We start from the raw sequence: 24,198 nt of genomic DNA, 5'->3' as shown, positions 1-24,198 counted from the left end.
ATATGAAAAATCAATTATTCTTATTAAAATGGTATAAAATAAGAATAATTAAGTTAAATGAATAAATATTAATATTTCTCTATAATATTTTAAATTATAATTGATAGAATTATCTTAAGATTTTTTATTTTCAAAATTCCAAATAAAATACTTAGATTGTCTTAATCTTTACAATGTTCAAATTAAGATGATAATTTTTAAGTGAAGTATGTCTTACTTGAATAGATGGCAAGATATAATATGTATAATATCTTAATCTAAGAAGAAACTTTTAATTCCTAGTAATACAATTAGACAAAAATATTACATTTGATTGTATTTAGGATATATTATTTAAAGGTGGTTATAAAGATCTCAACAATAATCAAATAATTAGGTAGTCTTCTTACCTTAGTATGATACATTATTGGTTTTTGTAAGAAATCCATCAACTACTCTTGAGCAAAATATATATATCATAGTTTATTGCTAATACTATTTGTTGGATCTTAGATGACATGCATTTAAAAAATAAGTTGATTAGTGAGTATGGAATTTCTTTGACAATAAGGAAGTAATATAGTAAATAACTGGAAATACATAAAAAAATAGAAATAAATAGAAATAAATAGAAGTAAGTAGAAACATGTTAGATAGATAATATCTTGTTTATTAAGATCAAAGAATTTTCTTATACAAAAATTACATCTCTAGACTTTTGCAAATAAGTCACATGGCTATAGTAACTTCTCTTGTATGTTTTATATTTTTAAGAAGTCAAGTTGGAAGTAACTTACAACTTTACATTTAGTTCACAAGCCTTGAGATCTTTTGCAAGCTTCTACAAAAACCTTCTTTTGATACCTAATATTTAAAGATAAGAAAGAAATCATCTTTAATCATGTCAATGCATTTCTTGTATTTAAGTCTAGATTCAAGATTCTCTACTCTCTTTAAAATTAGCAAGAGCTATTTGAGTTTCTATTTTATTGTATCTATTTCTTTTTTATTTGTTTCTCACTTCTTATTATTTCTATCATTTTTTTTTCAACTTTTTCTTTTTTTTCCAAAATCATGACCTTGCCAAGAAATAGCTTTGTGATGTCTAAGTACCATAAACTATAAGTTGTAATAAAAAGTAGTTTTAAAACTTAAAATGTTGTTTTTACAAATATATTTGATTCAAATTTGATTTTTCAAGTACATAATACAAGTAGAATGACAACTTAATAGAAAAAACTTAATGATTATTTTATAAAAGTAAAAAAATTCTTAAATAAATTAAATATCACATAATGTTTTTTTTTTAATTCTTAATTTATAAGAATTTATATCTTTTGAAATTAATCTATTTATACATTGGTGTTAAATACAATATATTCTAAAAAAATATTTTGAATTATATAAATGTTATACCTATTAATCTTAGAGTATAATCTTATATTACTTAAATTTTTCAAGAGAAAGCAAATAAATAATTTTTGTTATTTTATGATATTAGTCATTTGCAGCTTATATAAATACATTATCTCCAAAGAATGTAATGATGACATTTTAAAATATCTAACATCATTTTGATTGATTTAATTTCTCAGATAAATAAATAATTTAAATATTTAGAATACTAAATTTATTTTGAAAATTATTTAAACATTAATAAAATTGGTTATAAAATATTTAATATTTATCATCATAATATCAATATGATTTTTTACAACTAATTATGTTAGTAGGATTTTATAGCGATTTTATTTAAATAAAATATTAATAATAAATAAAATAATTATGTCCTTAAAAATAAGTAAATATTAAAGATAATATAGAAGACTGCCATAAGATGATGTCGTATAAGAATCCAAATATATAATATCTTTTATATAAAAATAAAAAATAATTATTTAGAACTATATTCTTTACTTACTATTTCTTGATTTATTTTTAAATATGTTGAATAGAATCTTTTCAATACAAGCATAATATTTTTCTTAACAATTTTTCTTTTGTAATAATAACTTTAAATTTGTAGAATATATTTCGCATCTTTAAATTTTTGTTTTATTATTTTATAAGTAGGAATTTTTTTTGTAGAATTAAATAATTTTTAAATTCATTACACAAGTTTCTAATTAGAACTCAAAAAGTTGATTGTTGCATTTGACAATACAATTTGTAGTTTGACTCTAAATTTTAAAATTAACCAATTTTAAAAATAAATTATTTGATCATCTTGTAACATATTAAAATATTGAATAATAAGTAAAATATCATCACACTTCATACTGATTGCTACTTATTCAAATTTAAATACATAAAAAATAAAAAAAATAAAAAAATAACAAAAATTATTTGTTTTATAAAATATTAGAATGATTATATATATATATACATAAATCATGCTTTTTCATGTATTGAAAATTTTCTAGAAATACATATAAGTTGTGGAATACTAGATCTTATTCTTTAAAAAAATATGAACCAAAATATATACATGTATAAATATATATCTATAGAATAAACTTTTTATAAATATGATTGCACTTATTTGGGTTGTTGAACTAAGAGGTTGGAGATTAATCACAAGTTATCTTTGGTTGATGAATTTTTAAAACTTGAAACAGTTCTCATTAAAATATTCTAAAAAACTAATTTTTATTTTTTGATAGGTAAGATTATATTTCTATAAGCCACTCATGCATAGCAAGCATAAATTGTCTTGTATATTATTCTATGTATTGTACACCTATTTTCTTGTATATTATTATATTCTTTATTTTTGTTGTCCTTTGAGAATTATAATAACTTGGGAGTTTTAATGCAAATTTTTTAAAAATATATATATTTTTAAATATTTAAAACATAATAATTGATGTAATATGTAAAAAAATAAAGTATTTTTTTTTTGATTAATCAATAGTAATCTTAATCTTTTATAATACTTAAATCATAGTTTTAGATAAAAATAATTTAATAACAGTATAATTAATTAATGTTTAAAAATTATAATTTAAGAAAAGAAGATACATAATTAAGTTATAAAAGCACTTATTAAAATATCTATTATGGAAAACATAAAAACTGTAATAATTTTGTATTAAGAAAAAAAAATTGAATAAGGCATTGAGAAGACTAAGAATAATCTTAAGCATACCTTTATGTATACTAGCTAAGAAGAATAATATTTTGAAATTTTAGTAGACTATGGAGCTTGTAGGCCAAATATCTACAAAATAGGTTGTTACTGTAGCAACTTTTTAATGACACAAAAGTGTTGGAAGGAATAAACATAATCACAAGATATATCTTAATTAATCTATAGATCTATTGTACATCCAAGGAACTTCTATAATATTTCTTAATAAGAATATTATCTATCTAGCATGTTTTTATCTATTTTTACTTATACATAATAATTTTCAATTAATTACATTTTCTTAAGAAATATGGCATTATTTTTATAAGATAAATTTGAAAAATTATTTGATAATAAAATCATATCTCAGAAGCTTAAATATAGATTTTAAAAATTCAGTATAGTATGTTTAAAAACTTATATGGTAACTTTTTTAAATTTTATTACTGAAATTCAGTATTTATTTAATTTTAAGATGAAGTACTTAATACTTATAGATAATAATTCCATTTTTAAATATTTCTCCTATTTATCTAACTACTAATATGCAATGTATGGATATATGTACATGTATGTATGTATGTATGTATATATATAATATAAGATAAGATATTTTATTTTTAAAATATTTTTAAACAAAAATTATTTATACATGCATATAAGAAGTTATGCTAAGAAAAGTTTAAATTGTTTGAAAATTTTCTTGTGATCTTCATTTTAAATAATAATAATATCAATTAGGATTTTCAATGGATTAAGTACATTTGTAGCTTGAAAATGTGGCCAAATTTTGATGGTAGAACTTTAAAAATAAAAATAAAAGATAGTCATTTTTATTTGTATATATAATTCTATGTTATTAAAATATTTTACAAAGAAATCATTATTTATTTATATTTAGTTTGAAAGTTCTTTAGAGTAACAATAATAGATCTTTTTTTAAAAAAACCAAAAATCATTTAAATATTTAATCATTTCATAAAAAAATTGATTTTTTTAAAAAAAAATAATGTTCACTATTGAAGTGAAATTTAATTATCTATTATCTATTGTCTATAAAATACATAACTCAGTTTGTTTAGATAAAATTAGATAAAAACATCTATTATCTAAAAAATTAGATGAAATTAGTGATAGTCTGTTCAGATTTAAGATTAGAGAGTTGCAACATTTTTTTAAATCCAAAATCTGTGTACTTAAATTTCTTGTTTTGGATATCAATTTCTAGTTGATATTATTTATTTTTATATCAAACCAATTTTAATTTTATCTTGAATTTTTCTTTAAAATGTAAGAATATAATTACCATTATTGATTAATTATGAGATCATTTATCATAAAATTTGTTTTCCTACTTTATTATAATATTTTTGTAGAGTTTAAGAGAATTCAATGTATTTTGGAAAAAAATATACAGCTAAATTGTAAATAAAATAGAATTTTTCATTTTTATTTGCATGTAGCTATTTTGTATATTACATTATCACCATTAATTGAAGGTTTTTATTTGCTAACATTTCTTTAATTATTTAATTGGGTCCCTATTGGTATCTAGCATAAACAGGAACTCTCTTTTTTTGAGTAATATTTTATAGAAAAATTGATACACAATCTAAAATTCCTCACATAAATTTGTAATGTGATGTTCTTACCTAATTAATATTTTCTTTAATTTAAATTTTTAATTTTGATAGCAAGTCTAGAATTTGAGTTTATGACCTTGATATTGATAATCCCAATAAGTGATGGTCTTTGAATACTCTATAAATTTGTTTAATATATTTTCATAAAATTTAGTATACTACTTACCATATAAAAATTAAGCATTAAAAAATAAATCCAACTTTGAAGCTAATGTAGCTATTGATGTTGTAAGTTGAATTGGTATATGATTAATCACACATTAAAATTAACTATGTTTTTCCAACAAGTATTTGATTGATACTATGACACCTTGGATGCATTTTCTTGACTCACAAGCAAAAAAAACATATGAGGATTTTTAAAATGGAGTATGATAGTAACAGCTTGTTTCAAGTTATTATCATGGTACATACAAGTAATATGCCATTTTACATTTAAACGTGCATAATAATATACAATATGAAGCAATATATATTTTTAAAAATTAAATTAAAAGAAACCAAAATCTTATTTACTATCTTGAGTTTTTATCTGATTTGCATTCAAAGAGTGCTTGTGAATGAGTAAAATCTGATTTCTCTTGTTTCTTTTATGTCCCAAATTTCATGTTTGTTGTGAGCCCCCAAATTTCATTCTGTAAATAAATAAAGAAAGAAATAATACAACCAGTAATTACTCTCTATTGTATCTATGTAATGCAAAACATTTAAAAAACTAAATTCAAAATAACATAAAGACTTAGACCTTATTTTCATTGTTTTTTATTATTTCGCAATTCAATAAAACAACCAAAATCAATCGTAACACTTTTTACCTTTATCATGCTTTTCTTGCTTAAAATCTGATAAATTTCCATATTTTAACTTTATCTCTAAATCAGATACTTGCCCTTTTAAAAATTACTTTCATATTGATAAACAACAATAAACCCAATTACATTGGGCTTCATATTGAACTTAAAATTTTAAAAATCAACTCAAATTTTGCAATTTAAGTTTTCTGACCCACTGATCATTTATTTTTATTATCTTTATACTTGAGTATACTTTCATAGAAACTCTTATATCTATAAAATAAAAACACAAATACAACTCACTTTAAATCCAAGTGGTTATATATATATATATATATATATATACAAACACATACATGTAAATACTATCATAAAGAAAATTGTGCTCTAAGTTAATGTTTCATTTATGATATATTATAAAACAGGGTTTAGGGTCTTCAACAAGTCTACCCTTGCAAACTGACAATGTGAACTCCCGTTGATCTTAACTCAATCTTTAAAGCAGACTTGGTGGACGACCCTCCCTCCTCAGGTTTTCATTATTCATCCAACGGAGCTATTCGTACATCCATACATGGATGATATACAGTTGACGATGACTTTGACGAGCGGTGACTGACAATAAAGCTGCTTAAGTCACCCAATTTGGGCATCGATGGCAATTTCATATTCATCTCAACCTTGATGTTATATTCGTTTTGGGTCATGATTGTGACATTTTCATTTTTTTTTTGAAATTAAAGGAAATGGAACACCAAAAAATTAATTAACAAAGCCAAAATTGTATGTATATACACACACGTGTGTGTGTGCGATTTTCTTCTTTTTTCTATTTGACAATAAAAATAGAGTTTATCTGATGCATTGACAAAGTGAAATATTGTAGGAAACAACTTAATTTGAAATATCTATTTGCAAAGTGAAAAGAAAACTATGTAAAGTATTTGCTATTATTCTCAATACATTTACATTTTTGTGGGAAATAGCACCATATTGTGGTATTCTAAAATAATGTTTAATTACCTCGTGTAATTTAACACTGATTTGGTGTTTTTTCATCCATGTTTCGACTCAACTTTTGAGAATAATTCATCTCGTGATTGGAGAGTTTTTTAATTTCTTTGTAATGGCTCTTTGACGAATTTGCATAGATTTTTCTAGGCAATAGTTCTTGTATGGAGGCCACTCGATACTTCCTTTTCAAAGAATAAATATATATATATATATATATATATATATATATATTGTTTTGTTAAATTCATATAATCCACAAGCAAAGTTATCTTAATAATAACTATGTCTTGTTGAGACAGTTAAATCAATTATTAATGTTTAATATGTATTGTGCTCACCCCAAAATATAGCATCTTGAACTTGATAAATTATAAATTTTATCAAAAATATTACCCAAAAGAGAGCTACCACATGTGCATGGAAATAGTTCAACTTTTTTTTATTCATTCCAATATCTTGCTAACCTAACTCATTTTTCTATGTCTTTTTTCTCTCATCCAGTGCAAATTCAGACTTAGTTTTTTTTTTTTTTTTTTTGTATGTTTAATTTTAAAAATTTTGAGCAGTGGTGGGAGATTTTCATCCTCACTAACTTCCACTGAGCCTGAAAAAACTTGATGAACATGGCAGGGATGAAAATAGCAGCCACATGCACTGGGAAGTTCAAATGATCTTGGACATAAGCATATTAATATGATCATCATAGCTCCATTTTTTTTTATTATTATTATTATCATTTCATATTAATTTGTATATAGATTTGTATGTAAGAGCCCCCTTGAATGCAAGCAGGGAGAGCCTGGCTAACACTGTAACTCCCACTCTCCCACTCTCCCACAAAGATCCACATCTCCATATTCATCACCTTCCTTTGTCCATTGCCCTTCAACCCCCCTAAGTATACTTTATTATTGTTATTGTTGTATAATTGGTGAATGGATGAACGAATGGATGCACAAATAGATGAATGAATCTCGATGAAAGGAGGTTCACCAGTCAGTTCTAATTCCAAAACTTCCCCGTTGCAGTCCATGTCCCCTTTGTACTTACTGAATATTGAGTGGGCAAAGGGGCTGGATTTTATCCCTTTCCACACAAGCAATTTCTTCCCTTCCGTTGTTGGCTTCACTTACCTTAGCCCCTCATAAATTTAGAATGAGTTGGAGTCCAGGTGTGAACGCAATGTCCACGTGGTCGTGTGGCAAGTGCCAGACTGTTAAGATTTCCAGATATGTCCTGTTTTCTTTTGCATTTTGCGTTTTGCGTTTTGTTTCCCTAATTTTTTTTTATTAATATCGAGATCCTTTTGGTCGCAGTTTGCCCACTTCCTAATACTGCATGCACCTCTAAATTTCTCAGGTGGTTTGCTTATAAACACTCATACATAGTTCGAAAACAGAAATAACAAACAATTAATGTTAAATGGAGTTTTAATGTATTTTTTTCAAAAAAGGAATGAAGATTGCATTTTAACTTTATCTGGAACAAATTTAACTTAAGGGGAAAAAATAATATATATAAAAAAATAATAGAGAAGGAAAACTTTCTTCTCCATGATTGTTACTCATTGTATTAATATCTACATAGAAAAATTATATTTATCCATATAATATTCGTTGCACTTATTTTACATTCATTTTTATTTTATTTTATTTATTTTTTTGTTGTTGTAGACATTTTGAAAACATATATCGTGATGAATTTCAAAAGATGAAATCATTTAAATTTAGCTTATATGTAATATCAATATATATGTGGATTGTTACTCGTGGTTTGTGTACCAAAAAAAAAGAAAGAAAAAGAGGGGGTAAATGTATCAAACAATTGAGAAAAAATATTAGAATATCATAGGCGTACATAACAGTAACATGAGATAAATATAATTTTTCCTTGTAATACAGAATCTTGAGTAATTTAATATATGAAGGGAAAACATGTCTTACTTTTTATTTTTAATAATCTTTGCTTCAAGAGACTTTCTTTAGAGTAATATTAAGTGGAAATAAATAATTAATTAAAATAGCCCCATCACACTGAAAACTTCTACACCAATCCCAACATTGTAAACCACTTGGAGCACTTGATTGCAGTTCAAAGAATTAATACTCAACACTATGGTGCACACAAGCAGCCACTTTGATTAGTCAATTCAATGCCCCACTATTGTCACTCCTCCTTCCACCCCCTCATATGGTATAGCCTCTTCATTAGAACAAAATCAGATTTTAGCCAGACAGCTCATTGCTCTCAAGGCAGCTCCCATTGCCTCCCAACTTGATGAACATTGAAGGTGGCCACATCAACATTGAGCTCACCCTGTAGTCTCTTACATTAAGACACCACTAATTGTGTACTTAAGCATCAAACCACAATTTTGTAACTTGAAATCTTTAGAAGCTTAGAAACAGTGCTGGAGTTGAGCCATTATGGCATCTAAACCCTAAGTTAGCATATGACAGAAACTTGATTGCCAAACTCTTGTATGAAATTCTTGGATTTGGGTTTGAAATTATCTTGTTTGAGGTTTTTTATCTGCTCAATTGTGACAACAGTATAGAAAAGTTAAGCTTATGGAATTACCCCAATCATATGATACTACTTGTGTAGTGAGAGAACATGTGGAGTTGGTTTAGGATTTTGTATGTAACTGTTGTTTAATTTGACCACTGCTATACAACGATGTCTATGTGTTAAGTCAATACTATGAATTTGGTACAAACTAGGTGTTCTAATAAAAGTTTCATTGAAATGGTATAATATGGAGATCAAATCATGTTGTTAGTTTTTGGATCTTCATATGATAGCCAATTTAAAACACATCATTCAAATGGAAATAATACTAGATATGATCTGGAATTTAATATGTAATTGATCTCAAGTAAATCCCTTGTTTTGCATCAATGTTTTTTCATGAGAAAGCTGTGGCTTTTAGGAATTAATAGGATTGTTGTTTATTGCATATCTCCAACTCATGTGATTGAAATTGGCTCATCTTATAACTGAGTGGGGAATATATATATATATACGTATATACATATCTCCAATCTCAATTGGAAAAGAACTACCAGGTTTTGTTGAAATGCATAGTAATGTTATGGATTATATAAGGAACCCACATTATTCTAAAATTTGTTTTGGCAGAACATTGCAGACAAAAAAATATGTATATATATATATATATATATATATGTGATAAAAATCCAGAAATTCAGAACAAAAGAGGAAAAAAAAAAAAAAAAAAAAAAAAAAAAACATAGAAGGATAAGATTTCTTTTCCAACAAATTTGGATAAAACATTGGGACCCCAGTATGAAAGGGTAGGTTATTCCAAAGCATTTTCATTAAACTTGTTCATACATACAAAAGCTAATCATTTGTAATATTTGTATCATAATGTCAAATACTTTTACAAAATGCACAATGCTATGGATCACCCTGTAGGATAGATATTAGTTTGTTCTGAATCCATTGCCAGATTACTCTTATCAGATTGGCTGACTTTGAAATTCAAATGAATATATTTTGAATCTGCACAATCAGGCAAAAGTCAAATTAGCATTGTGTATCACTCATTTGGAGAATGGACTGTTTTTTGTTTTTTTAGCTTGTTGTTATTATTATCATACCCTTCTTACCCCCATTGAGTTTCAGTTGAGTAGCACACAGGGACCATTTAATTTCATGTCATGCCATGATTCCAACTCAAATGTGACTTGGAAACCTAAACAGCTTTTCACCCCATATGAATGATTCCACCACAACCCACCTACATATGGTTGCTGTGTGTGATTGCAAGGATTGGCAATATCATCATCCCTGCATCACACATTCTTATCTGACCCCAATTAAAACCCCAAAGCAAATGTGGGGTGCCTTGAAATCAAGAAGAGCAATGAATGAGCTCCAGGTGTCATGTTCCCACACTTGCCAACTGGCATATACCATATCTAAACTCCACATATATATATATATATATATACATAAACTAAACTCCACATTTATATATATATATACATAAACTAAACTAAACCTCAGAAATGACTTAAACCCACCTCTCACCCCTGCTCTCTACTTGCCTTTCCAGGGTGAATTTAGTTTGGTTGAGCCTGGCCTTGGCAGCAAAGCCAAGCCCACTTAGTTAACCCATGTGATTGAGGATGGGAGGGGAAGAAGAAGAAGAAGAAGGCTGGCAATAACCAAACCCTAAACCCGGTCAACAGCCCAAATTCCTATGGATTCTTACAGAGGGCCTCATCATGTGTGGATACAGAACACAGCAGAACCCACTTGTGAGAAAGACCTATCTCTCTTTCTCTCTCTCTTATAGCCTTGTCCAGCTCTCTCTCCATTTGTTCAAACTCTTTCACTCCAATACAAGATGCCCTTACATATATGTTTGTATAATAAACAGTTTTTACTGCCCATATGTTTATACAATCTTTACCACACAACTTCTGAGCTTGGATTTGGCCTGACAAGGTATATGAGACTGTGCAGTGAGTTTGCCCTGTAAGCAATGCTCTACTGAATACATTACTACCATAATATATACATAATGGCATTCAGTGTGTACATGTGTGTGTGAGATTTGAATGACAATACTCTGAGCAGGCATGCTGGAAAAGGTGTGGAAAACTTGGGGGTTCCATGAAGCAGGAAGAGGAATGAAGTCAGCTATCTTAAAAGCTATAAGAGGTTTGAATGCCTGCAGCTCTATATGCATTGTCACTGTGCAACACTGTGATCCTTTTTTCTTTAACTAATTTTGAAAGTAACATATTTTCCCTCCCTTTTGTTGCCACATGTAATAATGCACATACTTCCAATTTAGTCTGGATTGGTCCTCTTTTGTGACCATATCTCTGGTATTGATCTCAATCTTCATACAATTTAATGTGTTGCTATTGTATAACCATGGATAATGACACACATCACAAGACCTAAGTAAATATTAAATCAATTGTTCATATGTCTTTTAGTGGATTTAGGACAAAAGTTTGATATAAAATCAATATGTTTGTTTGCTGTAGGATAGAGCAAAATATGCACTTCTGCAATCACCTGCATGATATATTTTAGTTTGGAGTTGTGTGCATTATTAAAAATATTTCTGTATTTAATCCCTAATCTCTACCAGAAGATAGCATTTTGGACCTTTTACTTCCAAACAGTTGTGGTAGCAATACTTTGATGTATTCCTATGCAGAAGTTTACTGTAACTCTATTGTTTTATTATAATGTTATATAGATGATTGTGTTGCATCATATTGTAGATGTTGTACAGGACTTTTACTGCATTGAGTATTAAATTCTGCCACATTGATTTAAATGCTATACATGTACTCTTAAATGCCCTGCATGGTGTGTATGGGACTTCTTATTTTACATTATATATAAGAGTAATTTCAAGAGTATACCATGGAAATAGGACTAAGTATAATTTTTTCTTTTTTTTTAATGATTATACAAAATTACAGTGCTCAATGTCACTTCACAAAATTACTTTACAACAACCATAAATATTTTTCGATGTGCACATGCACTTAGTAAATCAACTTACTCATATCAAATGTTAAAAGTTTCATTGAATCCTATTTCATACATTCCAAACCGAAATTGGTGAAAAATAACATTTCAAAATTTGCGTAGTTTGAAAGTTTAAAAAATTCCCTGTCTATATGTTACAGTTACCTGTTTCCACACTTGTCCATCTCAAACATTTTGCACTATAATTCCAATTTGATGTAATACGTTTTAAATTTGGTTGCATGAAATGTACAATAGTTCAATGACATTTCTTAAAATCATTTATAATTTAATGATCAACATTAAAGCTTTCCGAAGTACTTAATACCACACAGCAGCTTCAGCATATGATAGATGCCGTGATTATTATTACTAGCCTGAAGTAAAATGAAACACATGGCTGTTAATTCTCTTTAAAAAAAAAAACAAAAAAACAAACATACATACAAAGAAGAATATAGAAAACAAACGAATGTATGGATAAACTAAATCCATACCAATCTACAGAGAGCAGCATACAGATGAAATCTGCTTAGTACCTCTATCGAAAGATGATTAGGGTGTGGCATTGAAATGCAGCCCAATGATAAAAGACATGGACGAGCATATATATATATATATATATATATATACACACACACACACACAAACACACACACTCTCACACGCAAACTCACACAGATATCTATTTTCAAGGAGTGTTGGAATGAATGGATGGGATAGGAAAGCATGTGGTAGAGTCTACTCTATCACAAGCCAACAACGGGGGACGAGAATAGGCTGCTGCTGCACGAAGCAAAAAATGTGGACGTTGAAGGAGCTGATGAGGATTGTTAAATGACACCTCAACGGCACCGAGCGGCAGTTAACGGCAACTCCAGGCTGCCCTGGGCCGCAATTCTTGCCGGAAGCGGCTAAATTTAACCCACGCGTAGCTCTTCACCGTAGATCATCGCCATCTGGCAGCCAATGGGAGCGAGGGGGGCAGCGGGTTGGTCAGAGGGTTTTCAAAAAGAGCAGCGGGAGGGCGTTTCCCTCCACCAAGCCCCCGCCCGGAGAGCGCGCCCAAACGGGCCTCGGCACAGAATCACCCCACCCCTACCACCCCCACCCTCGTCCCCCCCACTGCGTTTCCCAAGATGAATTATCCATCGTCGCTCTCTCTTTATTGTGACTGCCGCTACAGCCACAAAATCCAGACGCGAGAACAGAATAATTAAAAAAACAATAAAAATAGAAAGTAATTCTTCTCAAAACTACGGTGCCAGTCAATCCCTTCATCAGGGAAGGTCGTCGTCGTCGTCAGAGTTGCGTTCGTCGTTTCCTTGGATTGGAAGTGCGGGATGTGGAGTTTTCATCTCTGTCCGTGCGTTGCTTCCAGGTTTGGTTTGGGGCAAGAGGAGGAGAAGGAGGAGGATGTCGATGACTACGTTTACGATGATAACGACGACGACGACGAAGGCGAGGATGTGAAATCCTGAACTGTTTGTGTTCCCCGCCCGCTGGTGTCATCACAGCGAGGGAAGCGGGAAAACTAGGGGGTGTCCCGTTCCCGCCCGGCTGTATGGTGCAGCGGGCATTTTGAGTTTGGGGCACTGAGGGTATATGATTCCCGCTTCGCCCCTCAGTTCAGTGTGTGAATTTCTGTTGAGTTTAGCCTGACGTGAGGTCTCTGGGGACGAGAGAGCGAGTTCTCAGCAAGCCTTGATTCAGGTGGAAGAGGTTAAGTTGTCGAAAGGAATTGGAGTAGAGATTTGGGAATCGTTCGAGGGTGTGGAATTGTGGATCTGGTGGGAGAGTTAGGAGTGACTGCCGGGAGGTGTTGTTGTGTCGCTGGTTCTGCGGAATAGGGTGTAAGTGAGGGATTTTGTTGTTGGTCAGGAGCTTCGAGCTTTTGCGGATGATGTGATGACAGCATTGCTCTGCTGCGGCATGGCCAGGGAGGATTGCAAGTGAAGGACGCTGGCGCAGCAGAGCTTGATTGGGAAGTCTTGTGTATATTTCTGGGGGCCAAAGCTGGAAAAGTAGGCCGGTAGCAGCTCATGTGTAGAATTTTGGGCTCTCAGCCCTCACTAGAGGAGGTGTCGTCTTGAAGGGAGACAGGTTCCCGTCATGTGCGTTGACTTGTGAGGGTGACGTAGAGCTTCAAGAGAGTAGAAAACCACACTGAACACATCTCACCTATGGCGGAGGAGGGGTCGAGGCGTTTGCGTCCGCGCTCGGCGGCTTCTACTACCGCAGGACCTGCACAGCTGGATCATGTGAGACTCACGAGGGCAGCGACTAAGCGATCGGCAGTGGATGATGCAAAGAGTACTGTCCTGCATCCCAGGAAGCGGGTTGTGCAGGCGAACGGAAAACGTGCTCCTCTTAGTGATATATCTAAGCAGGTCAATGCCGCCGCATCTGGATGCACGATTGTTGATCTGCCCGAGTCCAAGCGTCAAGATTTGAAACTGAAGCAAAATGTCGAAGAAAATGAAAATGTTATTCCGGAAGTTGACGAACAGTTAGGTGCCGGGAAGAGCGAATCATGCCTCGAGAAAATTGAACTTCTAGAGGACTTCCTGAATTTTCAACCACTGGATCCCCAAGCTGATCGGGACTCTCTCTCCGGGACTAATCCGTCAGGGCTTGTATCTGTAGAGCAACGAAGTGCGCAAGACCTCGTTTCTTCAAACGAATCTAAGGGTGCTGTGAATCATGTTGACCTAATCCATAATGAAAGCTCTTCGGGAAAGTCATCATGGTCGAACGGACTTACATTCGAAGACTTAGACACGGGCCATTCTGACCCTCAGATGTGTAGCGCGTACGCTGCAGATATTTATATGCATCTCCGAATGGCCGAGGTGAGTGAATCTCGTCGTTACATCATGGTTTGGCCAGAATTCAATATTCAGTAGCAAAGGTTCCCTCCAATGGTTGTCGTAACTCACGGCTGCTCTTTTGACTCTAGGTCAAACGTAGGCCGACCACAGACTTCATGGAAGCTATGCAGAAAGACATTAATCCAAGTATGAGGGGAATTCTCATCGATTGGCTTGTTGAAGTTGCGGAGGAGTATAAATTGGTTCCAGACACTCTTTACTTGACGGTGGCATACATCGACCGATTCCTTTCTTGCAACACAGTCACGAGGCAACGGCTGCAACTGCTGGGTGTATCGTGCATGCTCATTGCCGCTAAATATGAGGAGATATGTGCACCTCGAGTTGAGGAATTTTGTTACATTACGGATAATACCTACCAACGCGAAGAGGTATTGAGATTCCCACTGTCTTGGTCTGAGTGAATTGTTTTTAACTATTGTTCGCAACCCACTGCTCGTTCTCCGAATCTTATGTTTTGTTAATTCTGGTTTGATCAGGTTCTAGAGATGGAGAGGAAAGTTCTGAGTCAGCTGAAGTTCGAGCTGACGACGCCTACAACGAAAAGCTTTCTAAGGCGGTTCATCCGAGCTGCTCAAGCTAGTTGCAAGGCCTCAACCCTAGTTCTAGAGTTCCTCGGGAATTACCTTGCGGAGCTCACCCTCACGGAGTACAGCATGCTAGGGTTTCTTCCATCTATGGTAGCCGCATCTGCAGTGTACATGGCTAGGCTTACTCTCGATCCGTCATCGTGCCCATGGGATGCAACTCTGCAACACTACACTGGATACAAGGCTTCTGCATTAGAAAAGTGCGTGAGAGATATTCATGATTTGCAGCGGAATTCAAAGAACTGCACACTTCCTGCAATTCGAGAGAAATACCGACTGCACAAGGTATTCTTACCTCGTTCACATGCAACTGTACTCTATCAGTCATTCTCATCTGTCGAATTATTTAATTTTAATGCCTAAATCTGCGATTATGTGACTTACCTGTGCCTTTTTGTGATGCAGTTTAAGTGTGTGGCAACATTGACTCCTCCATCAGTACTGCCCCCGGAATTTTTCAAGGACCTTCAACATTGCTGACCATTTGTGGCTTCTCGTATCTGCAAATCAGTTCAATCACTAATGTTCCTGCCTGCTAGAGGTAAGTACATTGTCCACTCTCCGCTCACAAGCCACTTTACTACATTCCTGGAGGTCGTTGAGGCTAAACTGACATTTTCTCCTTGTCATACAGTTAAAGCGTGTGTAATCACTGGCGCCAACGACTGCTCTGACTCTGGAGTAACCAAGGACCGTGAACAAAGATGGTTTTGAGGTTGTGTCGACAGTTAGAGAGAAATGGTCCATCATTGTGCAGAGGCACTGGGACTTGATTGAAGCGCTTTAGAGATATTCCTCACAGGTCTTCTTCAAGGGCCTGTCGCGTACAAACTCCGTAAGGGATTGTCATGTGCTGTTCCTGGCGCAAGTCTTCCTCAGGAGTAGGTGTAAATTCAGAGACACTTCTCTTTATAATTTATTTTGTTATTATACATGTTGGGGGAAAAGAAAATTTGCAATTGCACGATCGATAAAACGATATTGCGCATGTTAAAAAAAACCTTTTCAGGCTCTGATGTTTCTGTTCCTTGTGAACTTAGATTCTCAGCTGTTGAGCATCTGTTGCCGTACATCAAATACTGAAGGTCTTGAGTCGAAGAATGATCTCCTTGCCATCGCTTTGGTAGAAACGACTCAGCTAACGTGACCAGATCATTTTGTTCCCCAAACCATGACTGTGGCACGGCCTCTACCAAAATCAGCTAGGATGCTTCCACAGAGACGCTACGTAGGTGTTGTTAAGAAAGCGGATATAACAGATAAACTTTAAAGAAAAGCGGCTATCTTCTGTGCTTGCACATGTTTACTAACAATCAATACAAGTCGAGCAAACACATAACGATTACTTCAAGATAGTCGTGGAACCAATCTATAAACTTCATTGACCTTGGACCATGTCACTGTTTCCTTTCACTCTACTTACTGTCAAGATGAAATAAAATACATCCACTTAGGCGGAAGTAAAACGCCCTTTTATTAGATAAATGTACTGGAACAGTTGCATCGCGTCTACAGTCCATGTCAGACCCCGATGTCTGCTGAACTGCATCTGTTTTAACTACCCAGATACTTGTCTTGCGTGATTACTTGACAGGCTTCTGCTGCTTCAAAACGATGAATGAGAATTGAAGCCTGGCAGAACGCTTTCTGTCTCCACCGCCATTAGGAAACTCCAATCGATGGCACAGGCTACCCAACCACCCGCCCCCCCCTAATAACCCTATTGCTCTCATGATCTGTGACCCTGAGAATAAGTTAGAACTGTGCATGTTGTGGACTCCTCGTGCCTCTACTCTTACACACATCATGTCCCGGGGTGCACACCATGTGCTCTCTCAGGCTTGTGGTGTGTCACAGGGGTGCCTCCTGGTCCACAACTGCTGTGCCGGTGCTCCAACAGCCCTAGCAAGCCCCTGCAAGAGGCTGCATGTTAATGCCAAAATGCAACCCTCAGCTGACCAAGACCCATCTCAACTCTGTGACTCCAGGTCTGTTCATTCCCTTGAATGCTGGGTTATCAGCCTTTGCCCTGTTCCTGCCAGAAAGAAGCTTAATGCTCATGATTTGTAGCAGGAAGTCGTGTCCAATTGTAACTGGTTAGTGGGGTATTAAAGTGTTTGACAAGGCGGTCCATGTGCTAAGAAAATTGGGGCTTTTTAGTTGGAGTTCAGTTAAAGATTCTTAAAGAGCAATTAGGGCATGGCTTTGTGGAGTTTTATGAGGAAAAAACCTCTGGTTCATAATGATTGGGAGTGTCAGATGCTGTATCTTCATTTATGTTTTTACTACTGTTGAGATGTCTTTTGACCAATTGTGCTGGGAGTGCAAGGTACACTGGTAGGACTTCAAGAGACCCAATTTTGGATTTACACACATTGGGTTCCATGGTTGTGAGCCTTCTACTGGTCATGCCACTGTTTGTCAAATCATCTTTTAGAAGGAAACCTCTTGCTTTCTAATCTAATCTGGTGACAAGTTGGCAGGGTTGGGATTTATACTTGTGTGTGTGTATATATATATATATATATATATCTAGAGAGAGACAGGGATGATGAGAGATTGCCTTGTATTGCATGCTTGAATCTAATGGATGGTGCCTCAGCTGCCTACTAAAAGGCCACCGTCTGGAAATAGAAAGTGCATTCTATCTGTCTCCTGAGTTATCTCCTTTTTCTACTGCAAACGAATCAGACATTCGTGAAGATTTGACATTATGCTGTAAAAGTGAATTGTTTGTAGAGAGTGTGATGCTAAATGAGGTATTCAGTTATAGGTGTGTATGTATGTACTGTGGCAGTTTTCAACATAGCTGGGTGACTGTCTCTCCATTTGATTGTGAGTGCCGGGTTATATTTGTTTATTTTGTCTCATCCAACAGGCTGAATCATGAAATCTTCTTCCATCACTGCTTTCCATCCTGCAGAGAAGACAATTCAAATTCAACTGGATTTTGCTTGCAGCTGACAGAGGAAGGGGGAAGAAAAGGGCGAAGGGGCAAAGGGACAGCAGAGAGAGGACAGTGAAAGTGCTGTGGTTCCAAAGTGGTCAAAGGGATATCCTGAAGACAAATACTCTGCAATTGTACTGCAATGGCACCTGGAAGGTACTGGTATACAACCTGGCCATCATTCTACATTCCCTTTTTTGTACTGAGAGTATCTCATGAAGCCATTCTATGGAGATATCGAAAAGGGGGAGGGAGGGAGAGAAAACAAGAAGGAACAAACAGAAACTATGAGACTGATCATGAAATTGCAGTTTGATTAAACAATTTGGGCTCCAGCTATATTCAGTGCCCCCACAATTATCATCTTCGAAGAACAGGAGGCATGGCATGTAATGTGGGAAGAGGATTAATCATTCTCTGATCTGCAAAACCTTGGTTGTGTTAATGAAGTCCAGCACAAGAAAGTTGATAAAGTGCTGGTTAAGAGATGAAGTTTTCCTTTAATTTATTTTTCATCATTAGCTTCTTTATATTAGATCTTTGCATATCTATCAATCGTTTTTCTTGACATGCCTCTTGTCATCACAATATCACTGTTTGGTAAAAGATTTTTTTATTTTTTATTTTTTATTATTCTTGACACAAATGAGGAAGATCTATAGAAAATACAAGCAAATACATGGTTTGGCAGTCTCAAAATCCTATTTCTAGGGCATAAAATAGCACAATTTCAGAATAAAATTATACCAAAACAAATATTCAATGTGCCACTTGATAGTAGAATGTAATCTATCAAAATTAAATTCAATGTGCCTACTTATATTTGTGGTTCAAAAAAAGATACAACATTCAAAAACAAGATAATGTGGTTAGATAATTTAACATAAAATAACCAAAGCTAAATATTATTTAGGTTTAAATTTGATACCCCTTTAATAATGTGAACCATTTGTGCTACATAGAAGAGTCTTTGATACATATTTATTATCTAAAATGTAAAAAACATTATTTAAGAGAGGATTTCTTCTGTTCTAGATGATAATCGATTGGTCAATATTTATTTGCAAGGTCAAATTTAAAAATAGTTTTGCAAAGTACTAAAAAGATGGATATATTGTAAATTGTCTCATAACCATAAGAAATTATAGTCTTTCATCTAGTCTGACTACTTTTGTTTATTTATTATTTTCTATGCTACCATAGACCATCTAAAATTTATTCTATTGCTTAAAGAAATTGGATTGAATTTGATTATTTTTTTGGATTTTTTAATGTATATTCCTACATAATTTTTCTTTATTCTATGCATATATATTCATCATTTTAAGAAATTGGAAGATAAACACTCTCCTTTTATTATGTAGATATCCATACACTTCCATATACATATAGTAAAACTCTTATTTATACTAAAATTTTTTAAAGCACATTTATATTAAAAGAAATTTTTACATAAAGTTAATATATTTTTTAAAAAGCATAAAAAAATAATGTGTTAAAAAAAGTAATTTTTTTCAAAGTAATAAAATAAAATATAATAAGAATGTCATAAGCCATTCGAAATAAATATTTTACCATAATTTTTTTCTAAATATTTTTAATGTAAATAAGAATTTTATTGTATTTATGCAAGAGTATATGGTATGAAGGGGGAGGTTTGTCTATATAGTAAAAGGACGAATGGCATATCTTGGTTATATCATATTATTGCTAAAGATGCATGTACATTATTTTGATTCTATATTTACTATTAATTAGAAACTCCAAATAGAGACCAATTTTTTATGAATCTATAGTATTTTAAATTTATATTTAAAAAATATTTTTAAGTAATAATATTTTTATTGACATATAAAACCTTCACTATTATGATATCTTTACTTTTTTATAAAGTCAAAAGCTTGATTCTTATTTTTTATCTTTTATTTTTTAATTTTAGGGAATTTTTTATTGATGTTATTAGATCTACTACCTTTGATATATCATTTTTTTTGTTCTTGGTAAAATTGCACTATTTATCAATAATATAAACTAAAAAAATATCTTAAAATATAATATAATGATATATCATTAAAAAGAAATAAAGATAAGAAACTTATATCTATCTATCTATCTACATATATATATATATATATAAAAACTTAAATTATTATTACTAATTATAAATAAATTAAAGAATCTTGAATCAAGACCAAAATATAAAAATAATATTAACAAGATTGAAGATGTAATTTATTTTGCCTTTGTATATATACCAACTATTAAGAACTTATTTTTAGAAGCTTCTTAAGAACCATGAAGCTAATACCACAAGCATCTAAGTTGTGGATTGCTTCTAAAGCAACTTTAAAAAAATATTAAAACTTATACGACATGTTACTATGGACACATGACATATGTAGAAGAATCTAAAGATGCATTTTGAATCAATAAATATTTTTTAATATTTCTTAAGAATGATGTTATCTACTTGACATGTTTCAACTTAATTCTACATGATTATTCATATCAAAAAAATAATAGCATCTATCATAATACTATAAGTAAAATTTCAAATAGTACTTTTAAAACTTTATACATGTATATTGAGAAATTATTTTGGTTTATAACACACAAAAGTACAACTATAGACAAATACACACATGCACACATACACACATATACTTTTATATATCCATATATCTACGTTTTGAGTTGATAAAGTTGCACAATATATATAATTTTGTGATTTTTAAAAAATTAATCAAATTTTTTAATATTTTTAAAAAATAAATTTAATCATAAATAAATAATTTATATTAATATAATAAATAAATAAAATATTAATTGACCAGTTTAAAAATATTAAAATAATTCTTTATAAATTATATTATGTGTCTTTTTTATTTGCAACATAAAGTTCTTTGTTCATCATATTAATAAGTGCTTTTTGCTATAAAACCCTATTTGTCTCATTCCATACTTTGATTTTGTTGTTGATTTTTATTACTTCATAAAAATGTCAAATAAAAGTAAGGTTTTTTAATGAAGCAATTTTATATTTTTTTAATTTCATATTAAAAATATATTTTATAAATATCAAATTATTATAGATTTTTATTTTTTTAAAATTTTGAATTAAAATAAATTTATTTTATTTACTTTAAAATTATTATGATGTTATTTTTTTATTAAAGATTTCAGTCTTATTTAATAATCACTAAAATTTATCTCAAAAAATATTATATTAAAAATTATTTGATATAAGTAATAATATATTTCTAAATTAGTACATATAATTATTTTTTTATAAATATTAAAAAAATTTATCTTCAATTTTTATTCTAGTGTAACTAAAATAAATAAAAAAATATATTTTTAATACATAAATATTTTGTAAAAAAACGTTATGTATGTGTCATGAATATATATAATTATCAAAATAAGAAGTGTGAGGTAGAAGAAAAATGTAAGTAGATTTAATAATATCTTATGGAGAAACTTTTTAAATAATTTTTAAATGCAAATTTGACTTTATACACATTTGTAGTTGATTGATAGATTGGAAATTTGACCAATAAATTAGCCATGTATTGCATATGTTGACAACTTGTGCTACAAGTTGGCCATATGGTTTACATGCAAAAAACTTATCTTGTAAATTAGACATGTGTTGGAGGTTCTATGAAACATTTTTATGTAGCTCATAATTATATAATATATATGGAGGCAAAAATAAAGCCTTTTTTACTCTTGTCAATTTTTTTTTATCTTAATCTTATTTCAAAAGTTTTTAGTTTTTTATCTTTAATAATAGCTATTTCAATTTAATATTATACAATCTTTGAGTGATTATATATTCTTTTTTAGTAACCCAAGAATATATTAATGAATTTTTTGTTTGTCATTCATGTCCTTGATAGTTTGATAAGAATGCTAATTCATTATTTTTCTTTTATTTTAAAAATAAATAGATTATCTTACTTCTTTTGTTGCACTTTAAAAGTTATAAATAATCCACTTTTAACTAATATTTTTTGTTTTCTAATATTTATTTTTTTTCTTAAAGAAAATAGACTATCTTTCTTTGTGAAATTTTTTATTTAATATTTGAGGTTCAAAATTGGCCTCTTATATTTGTCTTTTAGATTTGTTAAAGTTCTATATTTTAAAGATAGAAAAAAAATTATAGATGCTATCCTTAACAAATAAATTTATAATGATTGTAGAACTTTACAAGCTTTTCAACACTTTTAGGATGAAAATCTCATATATTATCAACATCAACCATAGAGATATTATTTCTACACCTATAGAGTAAATTAATAATAAAGTTTAAAGTCTATATTAAAAAATTGTGCAATTGAAAGAAACAAATAGATCAATTTTATAATTCAATCCAAAAAGCTTTGCAACTATAAGTATGAAGGATACAAAATAAGTATGATAGAGAAGTTTGATGGAATTAGATTAAATTTTTGAATTTTTTTACATTAAGCCAAATTCTATCTAAGATTTTATCTTTTTAATATCCTAATGGATTTACTTAAGTTTATTTCATAGCTGCATTTCTATCTAGAAATTCTCTTTTTTGGTTTGTATTTTAATAAAAATGGATTTAAAACTCTTTTATAATCTGAATTCATTCTTAAAAGTATTTAACGCCACATTTGGAGAAAATGATCCAAAAATATTTTTAAAGACCAAATTCCTATCTTTACGATAAGAATTATGTTCAACTACTATATGTGCTGCTAAATTCTAAAATCTTACTTATAACACAGATTAAATGACAAATTTCTTGTCAATAAATTTTAATATATATTGAAAATAATATCAAGGATTTATTAATAGTAATACCAAAATTAAACTCTAAAATTTTAAAAATAAATAATTTATTATTTAAGCCATTGCATACAGCAATTAAATTTTTGAAAATTGTTAGGAACAAAGATTTGGTTGAAGAGGTACAAATTAAGTCATTGAAACAACTTCTAAATTATTTTAAAAATATTTCTTCAAGACCGAAAGTTATACAAATTGATACAATAAGTTTTAAATCTCTTATTGAACAAAAAAAGATTCAACATTTTCAAGAAGAATAGTTCTTATATTGTAGAGAATCTAAGCATACTATTTAATATTATCTAAAAAAACAACATAATCATGAAATGAAGATTATAATTGCCAAAGAAGACAATGTATTGGAAACCAAGTTTGTTTAGCTACAATAAAGATTGTGCAGTTGAAATCTTTTATAACACCTAATAAAGGTCCTATTCTCTCTTTAGATCCTTTATTTTGCTTTATAATAGATATTTATTTAGAATAAAAATAACAAAGTTTTTATCTCAGCTTGTTTGATAGATAAAGACTTTATTAAAAAATAAGAATTATTCTTAATTAAAAAAACTAAACTTGTGCATATACAAGTCATAAATAGTCAATTGTTGTATTTGGAAGATGTTACTTATAATATTTTTTTTATATATAGCAACTAATAGTCATAAAAATTTAGTAATATTTAATGCTATCAAATCTTTATGTAATAAAATTATTTTAGGTTAATTGTGGCTAAAGAAGTATAATTCATGAATAGATTGGATTTTTTATAACCTTAATATTTTTATAATATAAATTAGAGTTCTATGGAAAGTGGTAAGTCTAAAATATCCAAACTCTTATTGATAGGTCAAGAACATGTA

The 24,198-nt window shown here is 30.7% G+C and overlaps 1 protein-coding gene and 2 long non-coding RNA genes across 3 annotated transcripts in view; 2 read left to right on the top strand and 1 right to left on the bottom strand.

Annotated features, from left to right (window-relative positions):
* The window catches only part of LOC149989703 (uncharacterized), a 76,041-nt gene that overhangs the window by 2,505 nt on the left and 49,338 nt on the right, over window positions 1-24,198 (bottom strand). The gene's annotated exons all lie outside the window — the stretch shown is intronic.
* Window positions 13,658-16,499, top strand: LOC112292571 (cyclin-A1-4). The gene is made up of 5 exons (XM_024541178.3): window positions 13,658-14,938; window positions 15,046-15,348; window positions 15,457-15,852; window positions 15,973-16,108; window positions 16,202-16,499. The coding sequence occupies exons 1-4, from the start codon at window positions 14,270-14,272 to the stop codon at window positions 16,045-16,047; spliced, it is 1,443 nt and encodes a 480-aa protein (XP_024396946.1). The 5' UTR covers window positions 13,658-14,269; the 3' UTR covers window positions 16,048-16,108; window positions 16,202-16,499.
* Window positions 17,322-19,000, top strand: LOC149989704 (uncharacterized). Its single transcript, XR_016498429.1, has 2 exons — window positions 17,322-17,555; window positions 18,528-19,000. It is a non-coding gene; the product is annotated as an uncharacterized LOC149989704 (long non-coding RNA).

The sequence above is a fragment of the Physcomitrium patens genome, chromosome 2 (genome assembly GCF_059467195.1).
Source record: "Physcomitrium patens ecotype Gransden chromosome 2, ASM5946719v1, whole genome shotgun sequence".
NCBI classification, from domain to species: domain Eukaryota; kingdom Viridiplantae; phylum Streptophyta; class Bryopsida; order Funariales; family Funariaceae; genus Physcomitrium; species Physcomitrium patens.
This window is presented reverse-complemented; position numbering and strand designations above follow the sequence as displayed.